Source organism: Thermobia domestica, chromosome 9, assembly GCF_964235325.1.
Source record: "Thermobia domestica chromosome 9, izTheDome1.hap1.1, whole genome shotgun sequence".
Classification (NCBI taxonomy): domain Eukaryota; kingdom Metazoa; phylum Arthropoda; class Insecta; order Zygentoma; family Lepismatidae; genus Thermobia; species Thermobia domestica.
In genome coordinates this window covers 115,690,534-115,709,712 of record NC_137462.1, presented here as the reverse complement: position 1 = coordinate 115,709,712, position 19,179 = coordinate 115,690,534, and the positions used below count along the sequence as shown (strand labels likewise).

General features: G+C 35.9%; 1 protein-coding gene across 2 annotated transcripts in view; it reads right to left on the bottom strand.

Annotated features, from left to right (window-relative positions):
• The window catches only part of LOC145694952 (nuclear RNA export factor 1-like), a 144,677-nt gene that overhangs the window by 29,222 nt on the left and 96,276 nt on the right, over nucleotides 1-19,179 (bottom strand). For both annotated transcript variants that reach the window (XM_081771755.1, XM_081771753.1), the window contains exons 9-10: nucleotides 15,080-15,119; nucleotides 2,911-3,356 (exon numbers count right to left, since the gene is read on the bottom strand). In XM_081771755.1, coding sequence (XP_081627881.1) covers nucleotides 2,911-3,356; nucleotides 15,080-15,119 — 486 coding nt within the window. The remainder of the gene's footprint in view (nucleotides 1-2,910; nucleotides 3,357-15,079; nucleotides 15,120-19,179) is intronic.

The following is a 19,179-nucleotide window of genomic DNA, read 5'->3' as shown; positions in this document are numbered from 1 at the left end:
TTTGTATAGTGTTTGGCAGTACGAGCCCGCAGTAACGCTCGTACCCTTTGCCAGAAATTCAACATCAATAATACCCTGACAATCCCAAAACACAGTAGCCATTGTTTTCTTGGCAAATGTTGTGATCTTGAATTTCTTGGATGGTGGTGACGAGCGGTTTCCATGTCATGCTCTGGCGATTTGATTCAGGTGTCCATAGGGGTACTGGGGCTTCATCGTTCGTTATGATACGATGAAGGAACGGATTTCCTTCGTGGGTATATCGTGTGAGGTGGGTCAAGCAAATGCCCATTCGAAAATGGTTTTGGTCCTCACTCAGATATTCTGACACTCACCGGGCACACACTTTCTGAAGCCAAGTTGGTCGTGGACGATACTCATCACTGAACCATATGAGATTTGCAATGCATCTACAATGACATGCAACCTCACTCTTCTGTCGCGGGCCGCGGTGGCTCAGTGGTAGAGCGTTCACCTCTGATGCTTGGGGTCTTGGGTTCGATCCCAGCCCAAGTGAACTTTGTGGTGGACAAACACCGAGTGCGTGGGTTTTCTCGGGGTTCTCCTGTTTCCTCCCACTTTCTTCATTCCACCATTTCATTCATTACTCATCATCACCGTCTCCTTTAGCCTAACCGGCATAACCGTGGGACGTAAAACTCAAAGATTTCATTTCATTTCATTTTTCTTACTCTTCTGTCTTCACGAATCATCGCATCGACGTCACACACGTTTCAGTCGGTGATGGATGTTGCTAGTCTGCCATTTCTGTCATCATCTGTCACAACCTTACTTGCGAATGCATTGCACCACACTTACACTTGTTTCTGCGACATGACATACACTGTCCACAGACCTCCACAAATTCTCGATGAATGTTAGAAGGTTCCTGTCCCTTAACCCATAAAAAACTAATAACTTCGTGCACCTCATCCTTGGAATAATGTTCAAGTCGATGCGTCATCTTTAAATTGCTCTAGGTACCAGATGGGTTGGCGTAGAAGGCTGTAACTGCCGTCAGACTTCCCTCACCTTGGTATCTGCAACATTAACAAAATTGTTTAGCTATATAAAAAACTCTGGGTTTTAGAGACAAATTCACCTTATTTTTTGATACCTTTGTACATATCTGGGAGTTTGAAATGAGACAAGTTAAATTATGAAAAGCATATTGAAGACGTGACAAACAAAACTCAAATAAGTGGTTCATAAACTGCTAAAAACTGCGGAGAGAGACTACCAAATACCTACGAAAATCCTTCAAATTTACAAGTCAGTGATAATGCCAATTTTGATCTTTCGTACAAGTGTCTGGTGCCATACATTCTTTATAAACATTAAACTCGGACAAATGGTAAACAGAGTGCAAAGAGGTGTTTTATGCAGAACATTAGGTGTTACAAAAAAGGAACTGAGTCTCTACAAATACCTGCATAACAGGAGCCAACACACTTCCAATTACTAAGAATGGCAATAAAAACCTGTTATACAAATAAGGAATTAACAAAATTATAGACATTGGCAATTCAAGTCCTACTTAACATGATTAAGAATAGAATCAAGAATCAAAAATGTATCTACGGTCAAGACTAGACACCAGAATATATCTCATTTGGGAATGCATGCAATTTGTTACAAATGGGGATATGACAAGTATCAAAAATAATCTAAAGAATGAGAGACACGGTATCACAACAGACAGGATAAAATTAAAGAATTTTCAAAAGCTGGCAGAACATATGGAAGAAATGATGTAAAGAAGGGCAAGGAGACAAATATAAGTCAAAACATCAACCCTAAAGATACTACGAAATACAAACTAAAACGCTCAAACTGAATTCTGTTATAGACTAAATAAGATTCTGGAAAATACTTAGACATCTTGAAAACCTGATCTTTTATCTACATATTAGCTGTTGGTGTATATTTAGTCCATCCTATTACCATTTCGATCGTGTACGTGATTTAGTGAGTGTTAGTGCAACAACAACGAAATAAGAGGAAAAGAAACAAGAAAATAAGGAAAAAGACGATAAAGGGCAACAAAGATACGAAAACGGACAGTGAAGAGCATAAAGTTATTGCACTTCTGTTCTTGTCTATTTTATATTTATATATTTTAGGTTTTTTTTTTAAAAAAATCTCGGGTAGTGAAGAAAAGAATAACACCATGAAGAACCAACAAAATAGAAACTCATATAGTTTTTAATAAATGACAGAAAAAAAGAAGAGCAAGAAGAACTGCTTCTTTTGATTTTTTAATACTAATTAATCTCTTATTATAGGATATTTTGTTTTATTTTAATTGTACAATAAATAAACAAATAAAAGAGAAAAGATAGTAAAGGAATGCTTTAAGTAATTTGATACATGCTTATAGTGCTTCACCTCAATATGATGGTTTTAAAGCCCAGCAGAAGAGAGAGAATTACGACAAATAAAAAGTAATGGAGAGAAAAAAGGCAGAGGCAAGTTCGTCTGTCGTAGGTAAGACCGGAAGAATTGGAAGAGAAGTGAAGGCCATAAATAAATAAATAAATAAATAAATAAATAAATAAAATAAAATAAAATAAAACCTGTGTAGATGTTTGAGGTAACCACATGAGGTATTTGAATCGCCCAGGCGCAGACGCAGCAACTACAGCATATGTGATACCAGTGGGAGAAACTACACAAGACAAGTGGATCCCGCTGCTCGTGTCCAGCGTTACCGTACTTTGTTTTAACTTTGTATCAGTTTAAGGGGATATATCTCACATTTTTACACACCGCAAACTGCACATGCCGCGTATTTCTACAGATTCAGCCATTTTCGAAGCAAATTGTGCATGCATATATTATAGCTTCACGACTGGAACAGATTGCAGGTAGTTGGTCAATAATTATAATGTTATTAACAGTCATACTTACCATGGGTCTATTTTAAACCCTGTCGCTTTGTAAGTTAATGTGAGAGAAAATGTTGCTGATGTATGATACAGATCCTCCATAAGAGTTCGTCCACCAAAATCATACAATGTAAAAAAGTGTTCTGTAAATCTCTTAACAAATTTCTGTCCTTCCACACGGCACAAAAATTCTTTCCTTCCCACTGGCAATTCCTCTTTGAAGCTCTTTGAAGCTTCATCTATCTTTGCTGGTTCTGGTTTTTCAGGTTGTGGAGTCGTTTTAACAGGCTGTGGAGTTGTTTTAGCAGGTTGTGGAATGGTTTTACCAGGCTGTGGAGTTGTTTTAGCAGGTTGTGGAGTGGTTTTACCAGACTGTGGAGTGGTTCTACCAGATTGTGGAGTGGTCCTGCCAGACTGTGGAGTCTTCACAACAACAGCAGGTTTTATATTAGATACATCTACGTCATCCTATAAGAAACACCAGAAAAGATTAAAGCATACTTGGATTTAAAATGCACAAGATAGATGATTATTAAGTTAAGTATCTAAATTTAGTAGATTGTATTTAATTAACTTTGTATAGCATAAATAAATAGATGCAAACCTCTAAAAGACAACTCCGTCCGTTTAAAGAAATATCTAACTGATTTTATATGTCAATTTATAACCACCGATGAAACAGGAAACACTATAAACTCCAGAAAAAAAAGCAATAAATAAGAACATTGAAAACATTCTGTCACTTCCATTTCCAAAAAATGTCATTACGTGAAAACGTGAAAACTGAGTTTTCTGGGATTTCCACCTAGTAAGACTGTCTCCATTGAATACTATGCAAAGATTTTTTGGTTCAACTGCAGGAAAAAAATAAGAGAAAATAACCCGGGTTTATATAAATAAAGAATCTTGCCCTCATACGAGTGTCGTTGCAATGATCAAAATCAATCAACCGAGCTACGGTTTGCTCTTAAATCCACCTTATTTAACAATTTGGCTTCATACGAATTTCACTCTTCCTGGAAATAAAAACATATTTTGATGGTCTTCGATTTTCTTCAAACGAAGAGCTTATAGATTCAATGGGAGGAGTATTTTGCAAGCTTAGAGGAATTTGATTTTCGCAGTCAGTAAGTCTCTCAAACATCGTTAGGCTAGGTGTATCAGTGTCAAGAAAGAATAAATTGAAAAATAACTCGATTTTCAAAACGTGAATTAATTTCATGTCATTCGGAAAACTTTTCAAGTAAGACTCGTAATCCATTTCCATCTCTATCTTCCAATCACTCCAACTAGATAGAATATATATGTGAATGAAGTCACGTCATTCTGTAAACAACATAGACGCTTTATAATTATTATTCTGTTCTTTAATTATTCTTTTCTTCCTACTTCTCCCTGTCTGACGAATTGGGCCTTATGCAGAGTCGTTCTGACGAGCGATTAGTGCCATTCTAAAGTGTTCGACTAACATATATTTCCAGCAGTAGTCAGGTCTTTAGTATGACGCTAATCATATGTCAAAACGACCCTGCATAAAGCCAATTATGTTTAATTTAAAAACATTTTTCAAGTAATCAAATATCTAGACATATAGAATTTGGTACAAAAATATTAAAATTATGTTTTGTGATCCTATAATTATTAATTAAGATAGTTTTCATTCCAGCAAATAATTTGAGTAACTTTTTACACTAAAAGTCGTAGTTCTAGTGATCGCACACTCTTTTAGTGAATACTTCATTTCTTCTGTTATGATTGGGATCATAAGTCTCAGTGATCTCAGTGTAAGTTACTATTTTTGTATAAAAGTGCAACTTTTCCTCTTCTATTCACGTGTTTCTTTTCCTGTTATTTCCTTCTTGTTGTTGTTCTTTGAGTTTAACGTCCCACGTCTATGCTCCGAAGCTAAGGAAAAACTTTTTTTTTTTTTTTTTATCACATTATAGCATTCTTTCTACAAGTTCTACATATATGATTCACGCTTCACCGATTTATGCCACTTGTGAGTGAGTGAGTGAGTGACTGACACACAAACACACTCATATATATATAGTGTGTTCCAAAACAGCACCAACAATGGTTGGCAGGTGATTCCTGACAAGATAAGGCAATTATAGACCAACCTGGGTGCATAAATGCTTCCTTTCGAAGCTATGACCAGCCGAAAATTTGTCGGAAAAATGGAAAAACAGCAATAATTCCACAACAAAATGTCGGATCGAAGTCGAGTAAAAGGGAATGTCCATTATTTTTAGTCGTAGATTTCATTTAATGCACAAGTCCATGTGATACAGGGGCGGTGCAAGCGCGACCACTAAAGAAATTGAATAATTTCTAGGGTATTTTATCAGACGTTTACTAAAAAGAAACAGAAGACTACAATTATATACAATATTTCAACGAACAAAAGTCGCAGAACGACACCCGAGTTAGAAGAACATTGTTAGAACTCGAAAGAAGGAGAGAGACACATGTTTGATTTACTTTGTCTCAGTACAGAATAAACTCTCGGAGAAAGAATTGAAATGATACGAAGACTATAACGTTTAACTTTTATGTCCTGTAGGCTAATGAAAAAACGAGAGGTCACTCACGGTTATTTAGGTAGCGTACGCGGCTTTGGCGTGGAAAACTCGGATTCGATTACAGGAGGAGCGTATGAGATTTTGGTACCACGTTAAGTTGTAGCTCCACATCTCATACCGCCTTGCTGCCGAAAGGAATGCTAAATTCAAATCTGATCCAATAATGAAGACAGATGATAAATGAAAGCTAATTATTGCGAAAGAATACGTGAAATGAAAGTATAGGAGAAAACAGCATTATCCTGAGAAAACTAACGAATACTATATTGTTCATCACGACATTTTATTGTCTGGGATCGAACGAAGTAGCTCTGCCACTAAGTTACCGTGCGCCCATTTTGGAGGAAGAACTTTGATTCTGATAGATATGTAAATAATGTGTATGATAAACTAGGGGTAGATGTTGTCACCGAGGGCGGACGCTCGTCCTCCTATTTCTCGCTGGTGTTCTCATTGATTCTTAACTTCTACATAATTCATGGCATCGTGAATATCTATCTATTAAAATGCTACAATAGCAATAAAAGTGGCTGAGCTCCAACCTCTAACTTTTGATTTCAAACCTTTGATCTACGGTTATTTGTGATTTCACGTTTAAAAAAGACAAATATATTAAAGTATGTGTACTTTAAATAAATTATTTAAATATATCTTTTTAATAAAGTTTATGTTTTATAATTATTGTTCAAAGCCTTTGTATTTTAATAAGCCTTCTCCAAAATCAATGCAAATAAATTGTGCTGCCATCTTTGGAGTTTTTCTAAACTATATGTATGTGGACGTTTATATGTTTGTGGCCAATCCTTTCGACAATGAGATCTCGGAAACTACAGGCTCTAGAAACATGACGTTTTCATTGATCGATTGCAAATTTTGCGTAGATTGTCCAGTTTAATTCAGTATTTAAAAACATGACCATTATTTCTTTATTACATTTTTACGGGTACACTGGAAGTTTTGAAATTAAAAAAAAAAAAAAAAAAACTAAAGCATGATATCCTACGCATTATAAATTCCAACACCACATAGTTATATATTGGGGTTGTATATGTCTCAGGCGTTTGTTTCATGGCCAAATAATAATGAAAAATGAAGGATAACCATTTCACCAGGCTAAGATGAATCTTTATTGTTTGGAATGTTTTGCCCAATGAATACCATATATAACTGACATTATAATCAATTGTGTGGGTAATGTATTTGCTTATTACATCCTGCATGGAAGAAGAAAGAAAACACTGATCATACATGAATTAGAAACTCCAACCGAAAGTAGGCTCAATCTTGCAAACGGTGCCAGATATTGAAAAACTAATCGAAAAATCTCTCTTTATGGTATCCTTGCAGATTTTCATCAAGATGTCTTTCACTTGTGTCGGTAAAGGAACATGTATAGATGTTATGAGGAATGACAAGAAGATTCATGCTCATATGTGAATGATGCGCTGCGTAGAGAGCGCAGGTTCAGCTAGTTAGGGCATAAAAAGTACACGAATACCGCGAACGAAACGTGTCTATGAGACTTCTACTAGCGGAACTTTATGAGAGTAAGAAAGAAAAAGACAAGTCAGGTAACATATATAATAAAGAAAGTTAAAATGACGTATAATACGAAGTTCAATAGTGAATTAGTTTAGAAATTTAAACTCACTACGAATATATTCTACAATTAAAAAAAGAGAAAAAGAAATTAAAGGATTGTTCGTAAAACACAAGATATTTTTAATAATTAAACTTACAAAAGCTGCACTTTCTCACGCAACATACAAATTTCAACGTCTTTCATAAATGATACGTCACACACTTAAAGTGTGTGTCTATCAGAGATGCATTCTTCTTCCAAGGGTTTGTTCTGCGTTGAGACAAGTAAGATCAATCAGACTATCTTCCCTTCTTTCAAATTCTTAGAATGTTCTTCTAACTTGCACAGTGTATAATGTTCTGTTGTTCGTTGAAGTAATGTACTTGATTGTAGTCAATTTTTCTCAGTAAGCTTTCGATAAAATATCCCAGGATTTCTTTAGGATCATCTTTGCGCCGCTCCCGCACCACATCAAATTTTGCCTTAATGAAACTCATGACTAAAATTAATGGATATTCCCTTTTACCTTACTTCAACCCGACATTTTGCTGTAGAGTTATGCCTGTTTTTCCATTTTTCCGACAAATTTTTCGGCTGGTCATAGTGTCGAAAGGAAACATTTATGCACCCAGGTTGGCCTATACGTTTTGTCTTTACCTTATCCCTATATATATGCAGGTGTATAAGAGCATCGGATGAAAAAAAAATGTTCGAATGAAAAGTTAATATTTTGGAGGAAGAAATTCACATCTGATAAAATTAGCCCTTTCGCCCCCCTGGGGTGTGGTGAAGTTAACTTTGGAAACTTAAAGGGGACCCCATTTTCTTTTATTGCAGCTACGGATTATACGAAAAAAAAAGGTAAATTTTAATCAAAACATTTTCTCGATTCGTCATAGATGGCACTGTAATCACTGCAACCTAGTTTCACTGACGTTTCTTCAATTGGGAGGTACCACGTTTCACTCCAGAACAAATCTGAATAAATTATACTAATCTTTTATCTTGAACGTTTTCTCGACTCGTGATAAGTAACATGAATGCGGTGTTGGGCATTAATCAATGAAAATCAATTACAATTATTTCAACTGGAATTAAGTTTAATTTGCAATTAGTATCAATTCCCATTAAATTCAATTACAAAATTTGAAATTAAAGTAGATTGTTAATTGTTAATTGGTCACCATGTTAAATGTCAATTGCAAAGGAGCAATTGAAGCCAGTTCTAAAAATGAAGATAAGAAGATATGTGTATATTACGTTGTTCACTTGTCGTTAATGTTTTACATATTTGAAATAAGGTACTTATATGAAATGCTGGATAACGGCCATTACCTCGAGCCCTTAAAAAAAAAAAAAAAAAAAAAAAAAGCGGCGGAAAAGACAGGTTTCTGAAATTATGTTTATGGGTCTATCCCCCTCGGGAGGTCTCTATACGCCCGTTATGTTCACAATTTATGGACAAAACCGATTGCTAAAGTAATGACCGAGTAAAACAACGAGTGTCGACCAAATCAGCGATTAGAAAAACAGATACTATCATTACGAAAAGTTAAAATTAGGAGGTAATTTAATTTTGCAGCTGAGTTCCCTCGAATAGTTGTAATGTTCCTTACCACATGACTTGCAGTGCAAGCAATAGTTAAAAAGAACCTACCATTATTGTATATTGCTTATTGAAATTTGTCAATTGTTTATTGCACTTAATATGGAAGTCTTGACACCAATAAAGAACATCAGAAGTGAGTTTCATTTCATAATGTGAAACTACGGTAACTTCCAAACTAGGTAGATGCAGTACTCATACTTGAAATAGTATTATCTATAGCTACAAATTGCAATGGAATAAAGAGATCGAAGACAGAATCCGTTCCTCGGATTCTGAATCCTTATCAGCCATTACTCGCTTTTTTTTTTTTTTTTTTTTTTTTGACTCTGTGAAGTTTTACTGAAACTGAAAGTTCTAATTGATGAATATCACTTGGTGATGGTATGTTCTCTTAGACACTGAATCGATTATTGAAAATCGCTTGTCACTATTTATTAGCAAAACTGCTTATCGCTATCTATTACCGTTTTTGTTCTACAGCGATCAACGTTGAAACCGGAATTGACTTATTTCTACCACTTCCAATATGAACAGAAGCTCTACAAAGGAGATGGACCCTATTCTTGGGACGCTGAATCGAGTACAAAACACCGTTTCTCGAGATCTTTTACTGTTTTTGCCCTATGTAAATCAACATTGAAACGGAAGGTACTTGCAAATTTTAACCACTTCAGGTTTCCGTAGTTTGTTGCAGGTGATGAATGGATGTTTTCTTGAGACGCTGAATCGACTTTAAAAAAAAAAATGCTTGTCGCTATCTGTTACCGGTTATTTCCAAGAGAATCAACGTTGAAACCGGAAAATGTTGATTTCCAACATTTCAGGTAATAGAGTGATTTTTTAAAAGTAAATTACATACTAATATACTAAAGAAAAACGTATTTTTTTTTTATATCGGTGGACAATCTTGCCTCCCCCCTGGCAAAATCTGAAATGACGCTACTGCTTGTTACATAGACCGTCGCAAAGGTTGCTCTCTGAGACATGTGACTTGTCAAAAATCGTGTTTTTCACAGCTCCACCCCTTCTCATATCTTTTTCCTTTAGAGGTCGAGTGTTCTTTTATGCTGTTACTACCTGAAATGCTCACTTTTCAGACTGGAAGAATAGGTTTATAGAAAATATTAACTCCTTCCTGCCGTAGATACGCATTTCAATGAAAGTGTAACAGTCATTGAAATATTTGTAAATTCCGCCCCTTCCTAGCCTCATGCTGATGAGGCTGAACTTGGAGTTAAACGTCATCGGCAGTGTCACTATCCAGCTCAATGACATCCGACAACTATGGATTAAACACTAATATCGGTTGTTTTTGATTATTTTTACATGTTACCTCTTCCCACCCAGCGCCTTCTTTCCCCTTATGCCGATAATGTAATAAAAGCCTAAGTTAAGCTATGGTCCACTTATGTACCAAAAGTCATCGAATTCATATAGCGGTCTAGAAGGGGTTGGCCGCTAAACATCGCTACATTCATTTTTATTTACTTAGAAAAGGCCACTCTGCTTCCCCTTAAAATGGAAATTTTTAAAATTGCTGGAACCTTGGTTCCTTTATTTCTTATGAGGAGATATACCGAGTTTCATCTATCTAACTTAAAGGACTCATGAGATACTGCACTTTGGGCTCGAATGACTCAATTCTTCTTAAGATAAGCCACTCCAGAAAACTAACACAATACAAACCGAAGTTTGGCCAGAATTCACTCATGTACCAAAAATTATCAAATCGATCTAGCGATATAGGAAGAATTAACCGTCAAACAGTTTTACACTTCATTTATATATCTATACATATGTATGAACACAGCTGTACGATGTAATACATACACAACTACAGTGATGGCCATTAATCAATGAAAATCAATTACAATTAATCAATCAATTGAAAGTAACTGTTGTGAAAATTAATTACAATTAAATTAATTGTAAATTACATTCAACTGCAATGATTGAATTCAATTGCAATTACTTTTAATTGATTGATTAATTGCAACTGATTTTCACTGATTAATGGCCAGCTGCAATTAATAGTTAACTATTACTATTTTAATTGTTAATTGAACTAACAGTTGAATTTACAGATTAATTATTAATTCAATTGAAATTTGTCCAACACTGCGTGAGCGATTGCTCTTCATTTGGCATAATTCAGTTAATTCAAATGTGGCAGTGAAATTAGGTACAGCGCGGGTGGTAATTGTAGTTGCTTCCAAGCATTTTATCAGCTCCTTCTCCGGAAATTCTTTTTTATACGAATATACACCAAACGCTTTTGTAAGGTCAGTCCAAGGAAGAAACTGAACTAAAATGTACAATCAACGAATTAAATTGTACTGACCTTGTTTGTATTTCTAGAGGACTGCAGTAATTCGTATATTTCGAATAATAAATTAATCTATTTACCTTTTCCAAGATTCAGATAATTGGCTTAAATCATATTATGCAAAAGGTTCTTATCAAACGCGTCTGCTTCAATTCAACATCAGTGGAAAACCAGAAGTAAATATTTTAACGCGGTAACCTAAATTTAACTCATATGCGTCTTTCCACAAAATTATGTTTATGTAAGTGTAATAGTGCACTATCCAAATCAAATGGAACCTGGTTATATATTATTAATCTTACAGGTAATTAAGAATATTAATTTTGTCAGCAAAATTCCTCTTGACAGCGTTAAGTCAACATTTATTCGATGACATCTATGGAGATATGGAGAATATCCTTTCATAATTTATCGTAATGTCCAAAAATCTGTGTTCACTGTGAAATGAAATATCGGAGTGAGAAAGAAATTTAATTCAATATATGGAAGTTTTATTATAGTCCTCCAACATTATATTTATCTACAATAAAAATCCTTAGAAGAAATCTCGGAACCAAAAAAGGTTTGTGCTTTCTGTATATGTAAAACCAATGAGTAGTTTAATGCAACCATATGATTTTGTATGTATTAATGTTATCACAACTCTTCGTACATGCTCAAAAGAATTTTGTGTTTAATGCGGAATCAAAATTCAAAGTAATATTGTATATATCCCATGCTCTGTTTACAATAACGATTTTATTACTAAGAAGAAATCTCGGAGTAGCAACTATTAAATATTTGTTCATGAAGTTAATAATACTATTATCCCAATCTCTGTCTAAATTGTCTTTTTCAGTGTTGAGATTAGGGTTTTTATCCTACTACTGCTTTCAGTAAGTGATTTAGCATGATACAAAACTTTGTGATCTTGTATCGTATGTTTGATCTTTTGTAAGTGTTTATATAACCACAAATGGCTTCTTTATAGTCTCGAGACTTCCTTATGCGCTTTTCCAATCTAGTGTTGATATTAGATTCCGAGCTTTCGTATTGGGTCAAACACCTTTCAGGATCCCTAGATGGTTTTACGCTAACTTTGAGATGTGTTTTATTCCTATTTTCCCAGTTCTAAACGATAGACACGGAAATTGTGGGAAGGTAACCTATTTGTTCACCTGATTACCTCATTTCTTGATTTTACATTTTTTTTAAATTGTTGAAAACATTGTAAGCTTGTTTCTACCCACCCACCAATGTAAGCCTATTGTAAACACCTGCAAACCCTAAAGTAGTGATGTGCACACATTTATCATCAATCGGTGAAGTAATTAGTTCTGGCAAACACATTAATCCATATACTCGCCTTAACTTTCCATGGATATCGACATTTTTGCGAACGAAGCATTTACTAAAGGTAGATTTGTTGTAAATTTCGTTGTAAGAGGAATATCGCTGAAAGAATTAATATTCTCAATTATCTGTAAGACAAATAATAATATAACAATTAATGTGGGGAATGCCCAATCACATTTACATAAACGTAATTTTGTTGAAGCTCCCTGTATTATAGTTGGTTTTCAAATATACGTTACTGCGTTAAAAATACACTACTTGGCATCAATACATTACTGAACGATTTACAACTAATGTTGAAGCATAAGCATGTGAAGAACCTTCTGCATAATATGATTAAAGCCAATGAGAATCCTGAAGAACTATAATCGATTAATTCATTCACAATATAGGAACTATTTTAAGAAATACAAACAAGGTTAGTACAATTTTATTTTATAAAATGTTTCATATGACATATTAATAATTACTACAATCAACGAAACTGCCCTTGACTTACTGCCTGCCAGCGTCGCGTAGTGAGATTCCATCAACCATTTTTACGGGAGATGCATCATCCTGGCTTGTGTCACTGTGAGGCTGCAAGCGTTGGAGTGAAGTTGTGCTCCTTACTTGTAGCGAATTTGTGGTATTAGAAAATCGAGATCTTCGAAGAGCAGAATGTGTTCATTAAATTTTGTTTCGAATTGGTCAAGACAATTACAGAAACGTCGAAGATGCTGCAGGAAGTGTACGGGAAAGAATGTATGAGCCAAACTTAGTGTTATGATTAGTTTCAGCGTTTCAAAGCAGGAAGAACTTCCATCGAAGATGAGGCCAAATCTGGACGCCTATCATCATGTGTTGTCATTCACGCTCAGAAAAGTGCGATGTTGTACGGAAAACTCGTTGTTTGACGTCTGCAAAATAAACCCGGTAGAAATCGGTAAACCAACCTGTCATGTAATGTCAAAAAAAAAAAAAAAAAAAAAATCGTATTGCTGCAAAATTCATTCCACGATTGCTAACAAATAAACAAAAAAGAAAGGAGTATTCAAATCTGTGAAGATCTTAAACATCGAGCAAATGAAAACGATAACTTCTTGGAAAACATCAAAACAGAAAACCAGACATAAGTGTATGGATACGACGTTTAAAGGTACAGTCATTTCATGGGTAGATAAATCTTTGCCGAGACCCGAGAAAAAGCACGTCAAAGTCGATAAAACGTTAAAGTAATGCTCATTGACTTTTGTGGTGCCGTTCATTATGAATACGTCCCGCGTGGCAAACCATCAAGAAAGAGTAAAATTTAGAAGTGTTGAGTCGTTTGAGAGAGCCTGTGAGGAAGAAGAGACCGGAGGCTTGAAAAAGTAGAACACCATACAATGTTCCTAGCCATTCGGTGCTCCTCATTAGAGAGGTTTTAGTGAAGAACAATACGACTGTTGCTTTGTGGTGGACAAACACCGTGCTCGTGGGTTTTCTCGGGGTTCTCCCGTTTCCTTCCACTTTCTTCATTCCACCATTTCACTCATCTCTCATCATCACCGTCTCCTTTAACCTAACCGGCATAACCGTGGGACGTAAATTTTAAAGATTTCATTTCATTTTCAATACGACTGTTGTACACCAACCACCTGATTTTGCACCTGCAGACTTCTCTCTATTCCCCAAATTGAATTCCCCCTGACTGTTCGTCATTTATAATCTACAGAAGAGAATACTGTAATGTCTCACGTGGTGTTGTGTATAAACAACTCTTCACGCTAATGTTTACAAACACCACTACATGGTTTGGCAAGAAGATTCTATACACCAGATGGATCCACTATCACCTGCATACAACGGACTTCTGGCTCCTCCCACGAAGCAGACGACGACGACGGAGCAGCAGCGCCACCACCGTCTGAGGACCTCTATAAATTTGAGAGACGACGGAAAACCTGTATCAGTTCTCTGGTGTCCCTCCTATTGTTTGCATCGCAACATTAGGAGTAACCTAACCCCAGGCCTCTAGTCTGCTTCGGGACTACGCCTTTCCTATCTCCTGGTTTAGTCTGCTTCGGGACTACGCCTTTCCTATCTTCCGGCTTAGCCTGATTCGAGGCTTTGTCGGGAATCCCAACCTCACATGCTTAGCCTGCTTCGGGACTCTGTGGCCACCTAACCAACCCACTGCTTGCAGCGAAGCTTTGGGTCCCTAACGCCACTCTTCTTAGCCTGCTTCGGGGCTCTGTAAAAATCCTGTCTGCGTCCTCTCGGTCAAAGACTACCTATAATTAACCCTGCAAACTTAAAGAAATTATATGTATAGTATTTTTGTAAAATACTTTTTATATTGGAATTTTTATAGTAAAAGCCGGCAGTGGGAGTCGATTCCGGGCACTCTTTTTATTAACGCTCTACCTACAACCTATATGGGACAGAGTTTTACATGGTCGAGGCTTTGACCGGCTCAGTATAGATCTGAATACTCCCCTACCGGACAGTATTTTTATTTACTGGAAAAGAACTCTTTTCTTATGGGACAGAGTTTTACAATATTATTCGTTATGAGACATCCAGACCATTTCAGAAAGCGTGTTCCAGCAGTGGAAGATAGGCTGGAAACTGTGTATTTATAGCGGAGGTAACTATTTGAAGGAATTAAATCTAGACAACTTCCGCAACAAGTAAGTACCATTATATTTATAAAGTTCGGTTTCTTTCTGGACAGATTTCATATTTTAGTATCATATCATTTAATACTTAAAAAATAACATTAATACTTACCAGCCTTTCAAGGTTTGGACAGCAACTACTTTTTAATTCGCTATAAGAAATAAACTACGCATTAGTCAAATACAGCAAAGAGCCTGTATTCCTTCAACAAGCTATCATTATTTTGACTTTCTTACAGGTAATACAAATAACATATTTAAAGTTCAATATAAAATGTATACGTTTATCTCTGGCTCATCCTGAAGGATGACATTCATTTTCTTTCCCTTGTTTGTCTTCTATCGTTCAGCTATATTTCCCACCTATGATTCTCTCCAATTCTCAATCCAAATGGAAGAATATTTTCACTTCGAAATGTTTTACTCTACGGAAAATTGTTATTTTGTTTTCTACCATGATTTTCTTGTTTTCTACAACACAGCATTAAAACCATTAAGTTCCTATGACCATAGGATACCGGTACTTCATGTCGAATTAAAGTATCAACCCTGAGAACGACACCAGCCTTCTCACAGGACAATATTGATCTGGCTACTCCATTAAACGAATTCAGCACGGGCAATCTTCGGTAGCAATTACAATATACTATTACATAATTCTAAATTTCATTACAAGATGCAGCCCCCCCTCTCTTAAAAATCTCGAAACTAGATTAATTTAATCTAAAGTATAACGCTCAAAGGAAATGAAGAGGTGAATTACGAAGAGAAGGATGTAGAATGTTGTGTTTAGATAACAAAAAGAACAGTAGTAAACTAATTTATCCTCTTTTAATAACATATTATCATATTAATGAATTTAGGAACTCATCTTCTTGAATAGGAAACAAGTATCGTGTGCATTCCTCTCATATTTGGGAGGGACACATTGACCCATCCCTTAAATTTAAGAATTTTTAAATTAAATTTAAAAAAACAGAAGTTAGTAAATGTTCTCTAGGACAAATACATACCTCTGTAAATTTTGTTAGTCCAACTTGTTTATTCAATGGGTTTTAAAAAAGGCCAAATGGAATAGAATTTTGTTATATTTTTCTTCTTGGATTTATGCCTCTTTATCCTTAATTATGTTCCCTCAGTTTGTCCGTGTAGAATGGCTTCAAACGGTCCACCGCGATGTCTTGAATTCTGTGCTTGAATTCAGATGGTAGTTCGACTCGATATAAGTTTGAATTAAAATTCTCCAAGATTCGTGCCGGGCCTTCATAGTGAACGGTAAAATGTTCAGGTAAACAAATCTTTCTTGTGGGATAATATACCAAAACAAGGTCCCCTAGATTATAAATTGTCTGTCTATGGTGTTTATCGTAAAACTGCTTTTGTTTGTTATACGCCTGTTCCAGGTTACTTCGTACTTTCTTCCTGATGGTCGCTAGTTTATCTCTGTCAATTTGTATATGTTGTCTTGGTTCGAGTGTACATTCTGTCGGGATTCTAGGTTCGTAACCAAACAATAAGAAGCTTGCTGAATATTTGGTCCCTCTTGTACGTAAGTATTGATGCCAAAAATAACGTGCGGTAACCATCTTTCCCATTCCGTATGGTGTTCTTCTATTTCCGCGTTTATGGCGAGTACTGTTTTTGCGATCACATATCGTGTGGCTAGTTCCGTGGCTACTAGTATGTATAAATTTTTTCTTCTCTACTTGGGAAAGGCCCTAGTTCGTCATATAGCCATGTTGTTGCTATCTCTCCTACCGGGTGATGTAGTAGTTCGGCCTACTTCTTTTGGGGTAGTTTCTTTACACGTTGGCAAACCTCGCACGTACATATTTTGTGAGCAAGATAGTTTTTGAGATACGGCATATAAAATTTCTTTATGGTGGTTTTGTACGATTTTGAAAACCCAAAATGCGGGTTGGTCGATTGGCAGTGGAAGGTTGTGAACCACAAATTGGCTAGCGATTTCGGTATACATAAGAGATATAGTAAGCCATAATCAGGATGGTTTTGTTTCCTATATAAGATGCCGTTTTTGAGTAAAAAATCTTGCTGATCTAACCGTGGAGATCTTGTCTGGTTCCTTCCTCTCTAAAACAGAAATGATTTATTGTGCCATCTTTACGCTCTTTTGCGATGTTTGGTAAAAGCTCGTTATCTCCTGCTTCTACAATATTAACTTGAAGACTTTTGGATTTAAAAGCATGGTAGTCTTCGCCCTTTTCATCGTCATTTTTTTCTTTTCCCTCTTCTTTCCTAATATATTGGGTTTGTTCGAGCCTACTGATGATGTCTGCTGGATGTTTGGACCCCGGTAAATACAGTATATCAAAATCGTAATCAGCTAAGAATAGCTTATATCTTGTGTATTTTCCGACTTTGTCAAGCTGTGTGCTCATCGTCGCTATACACTTTGCGTCTACGTATAGATTGAATTTTCGATTTAGTAAAAAGTAGCGAAATTTGTGCAATGTGTATATGAGAGCATACAACTCATTTTGCCATATGCTAGCTTTCTCTTCACTTTTCGTTAGCCTTCTAGAACGATAGGCAACCACCTTCTTAGTGTCAGTTTTTGGGTCATAGCAAGCGAGTATTCCTCCTACTTGAGTTTGACTACTATCGCTATAGACGCGGATTTCTAGCGAGTCGTCAAAATGAGCGAGTGATGGGGCGTTTAATATGTCTTCTTTTAATTGTTCGAAGAGAGCATCATGCTTCTCTGTTCATTTAAATTTAGATCTAGAGGTTACTAATAGCTGGAAAGGCTCAATTTTTATAGTAAATTCTTTGATGTGCGCTCTAAGGTATGAGCATAGGCCAATACAGCTTTTGAGAATCCGCTTAGTAGTCGGTTTCTTAAAATTTCGTGTTTTCTTGGCTATCTTTGGAGATATTTTAATGGATTCCCCACTAACAAGGTGTCCTAATACATTAAGCTCCTGGTAGCCAATATGTGTCTTCTTGGGTGATGCCCGAAAATCGTGTTTCCAAATTTCTGAAATAATAATTCTAAATCCTGCAGGTGCTGTGAAAAATTATATGAACTAGTGACAAGGTCGTCGGCAAAATTTGTAATTCTGTCTGGTAGTCCTTCCAAAATCATCCTAGTAGCAAGGGACAAGCTCTGACTTGATGTACAATGGCCATCGTACACCTCAAACATTCGTATGATTTTCTGGTATGATTAAGATTGAAGGTCATGTATTTGCGGCTTTTACGATGCAACAATATTTGGAAGTATGAATTCGATAGATCGACAGTTGTTATGAAGGTTTTCTCCTTTATAGAGTTTAGAATGTCCTCTGTTCATTGAAATCGCACCGATAAGTATTTGGTATAACTGTTACATTTCTGTAGATTGAGAACTATTCGAAATTCTTTCATATTAGGTTTTCTGAGCACCAGAAATGGAGAGCAAAATTCATTATTGTCTGTAGGCCTGTTTATTTTTGCTTTGATAAGGTATTGAATCTGTTTGTTTACCTGACCTCTGATATGTAATGGAATAGGTGGGGAATGGTCGTGGAATACGGCGGACTTAGAAATCCTAATTTTATGAACATATCCCCTAAAATATCCGATGTCATCAGAGGCATACGTAAAAACGTCTCTATATTTAAACAATAAGTCATAAACTGCTTGTCTTTGCTTTCTGTCCAGGTCGGGGTTAACGTCAAAAAGATCTTTATTAAAAATTGTTTTTGTGTATTTTAGGTGTTCTTCCGTTTCCTCTTTTGTCTTAAATTGATATGCTTTTTCTAAAAAATTTGATTATTCTAAGGCGTTGAAAGAGACTTCGTGCCCCTCCTCAAGAACCGCCACTGGTGTATTCTTTTTTAAAGTGACGCTATTGCCACTGGGATTTGAAATGAAAATTGTCATTTTGTTTACTTCTATCTTCTGGTCGAGATCATTTAACCTATGTTTTTCGCGTATTCCAGGAAGCAATGATACATACAGGAATTCCTTGTCAGCTATTATTTTCTTTCCTGTCACTTGTATGAATGTATGAGAACGTGGAGGTAATGTTATTTGCTTAGTCATGTACAAACAATTGTGGTCTGTCTGCGATACTATCCGAGTCGTAAAAGCTGACAGCGTATTTTCTTTGCTCTCAAGTGGTAGCTGTGGCTTCCTTGGACGTTTAAAGGAGATTGTATTTTTGTTTAAATCGATGATGGAATGCGAACGTTGGAGAAAGTCAATTCC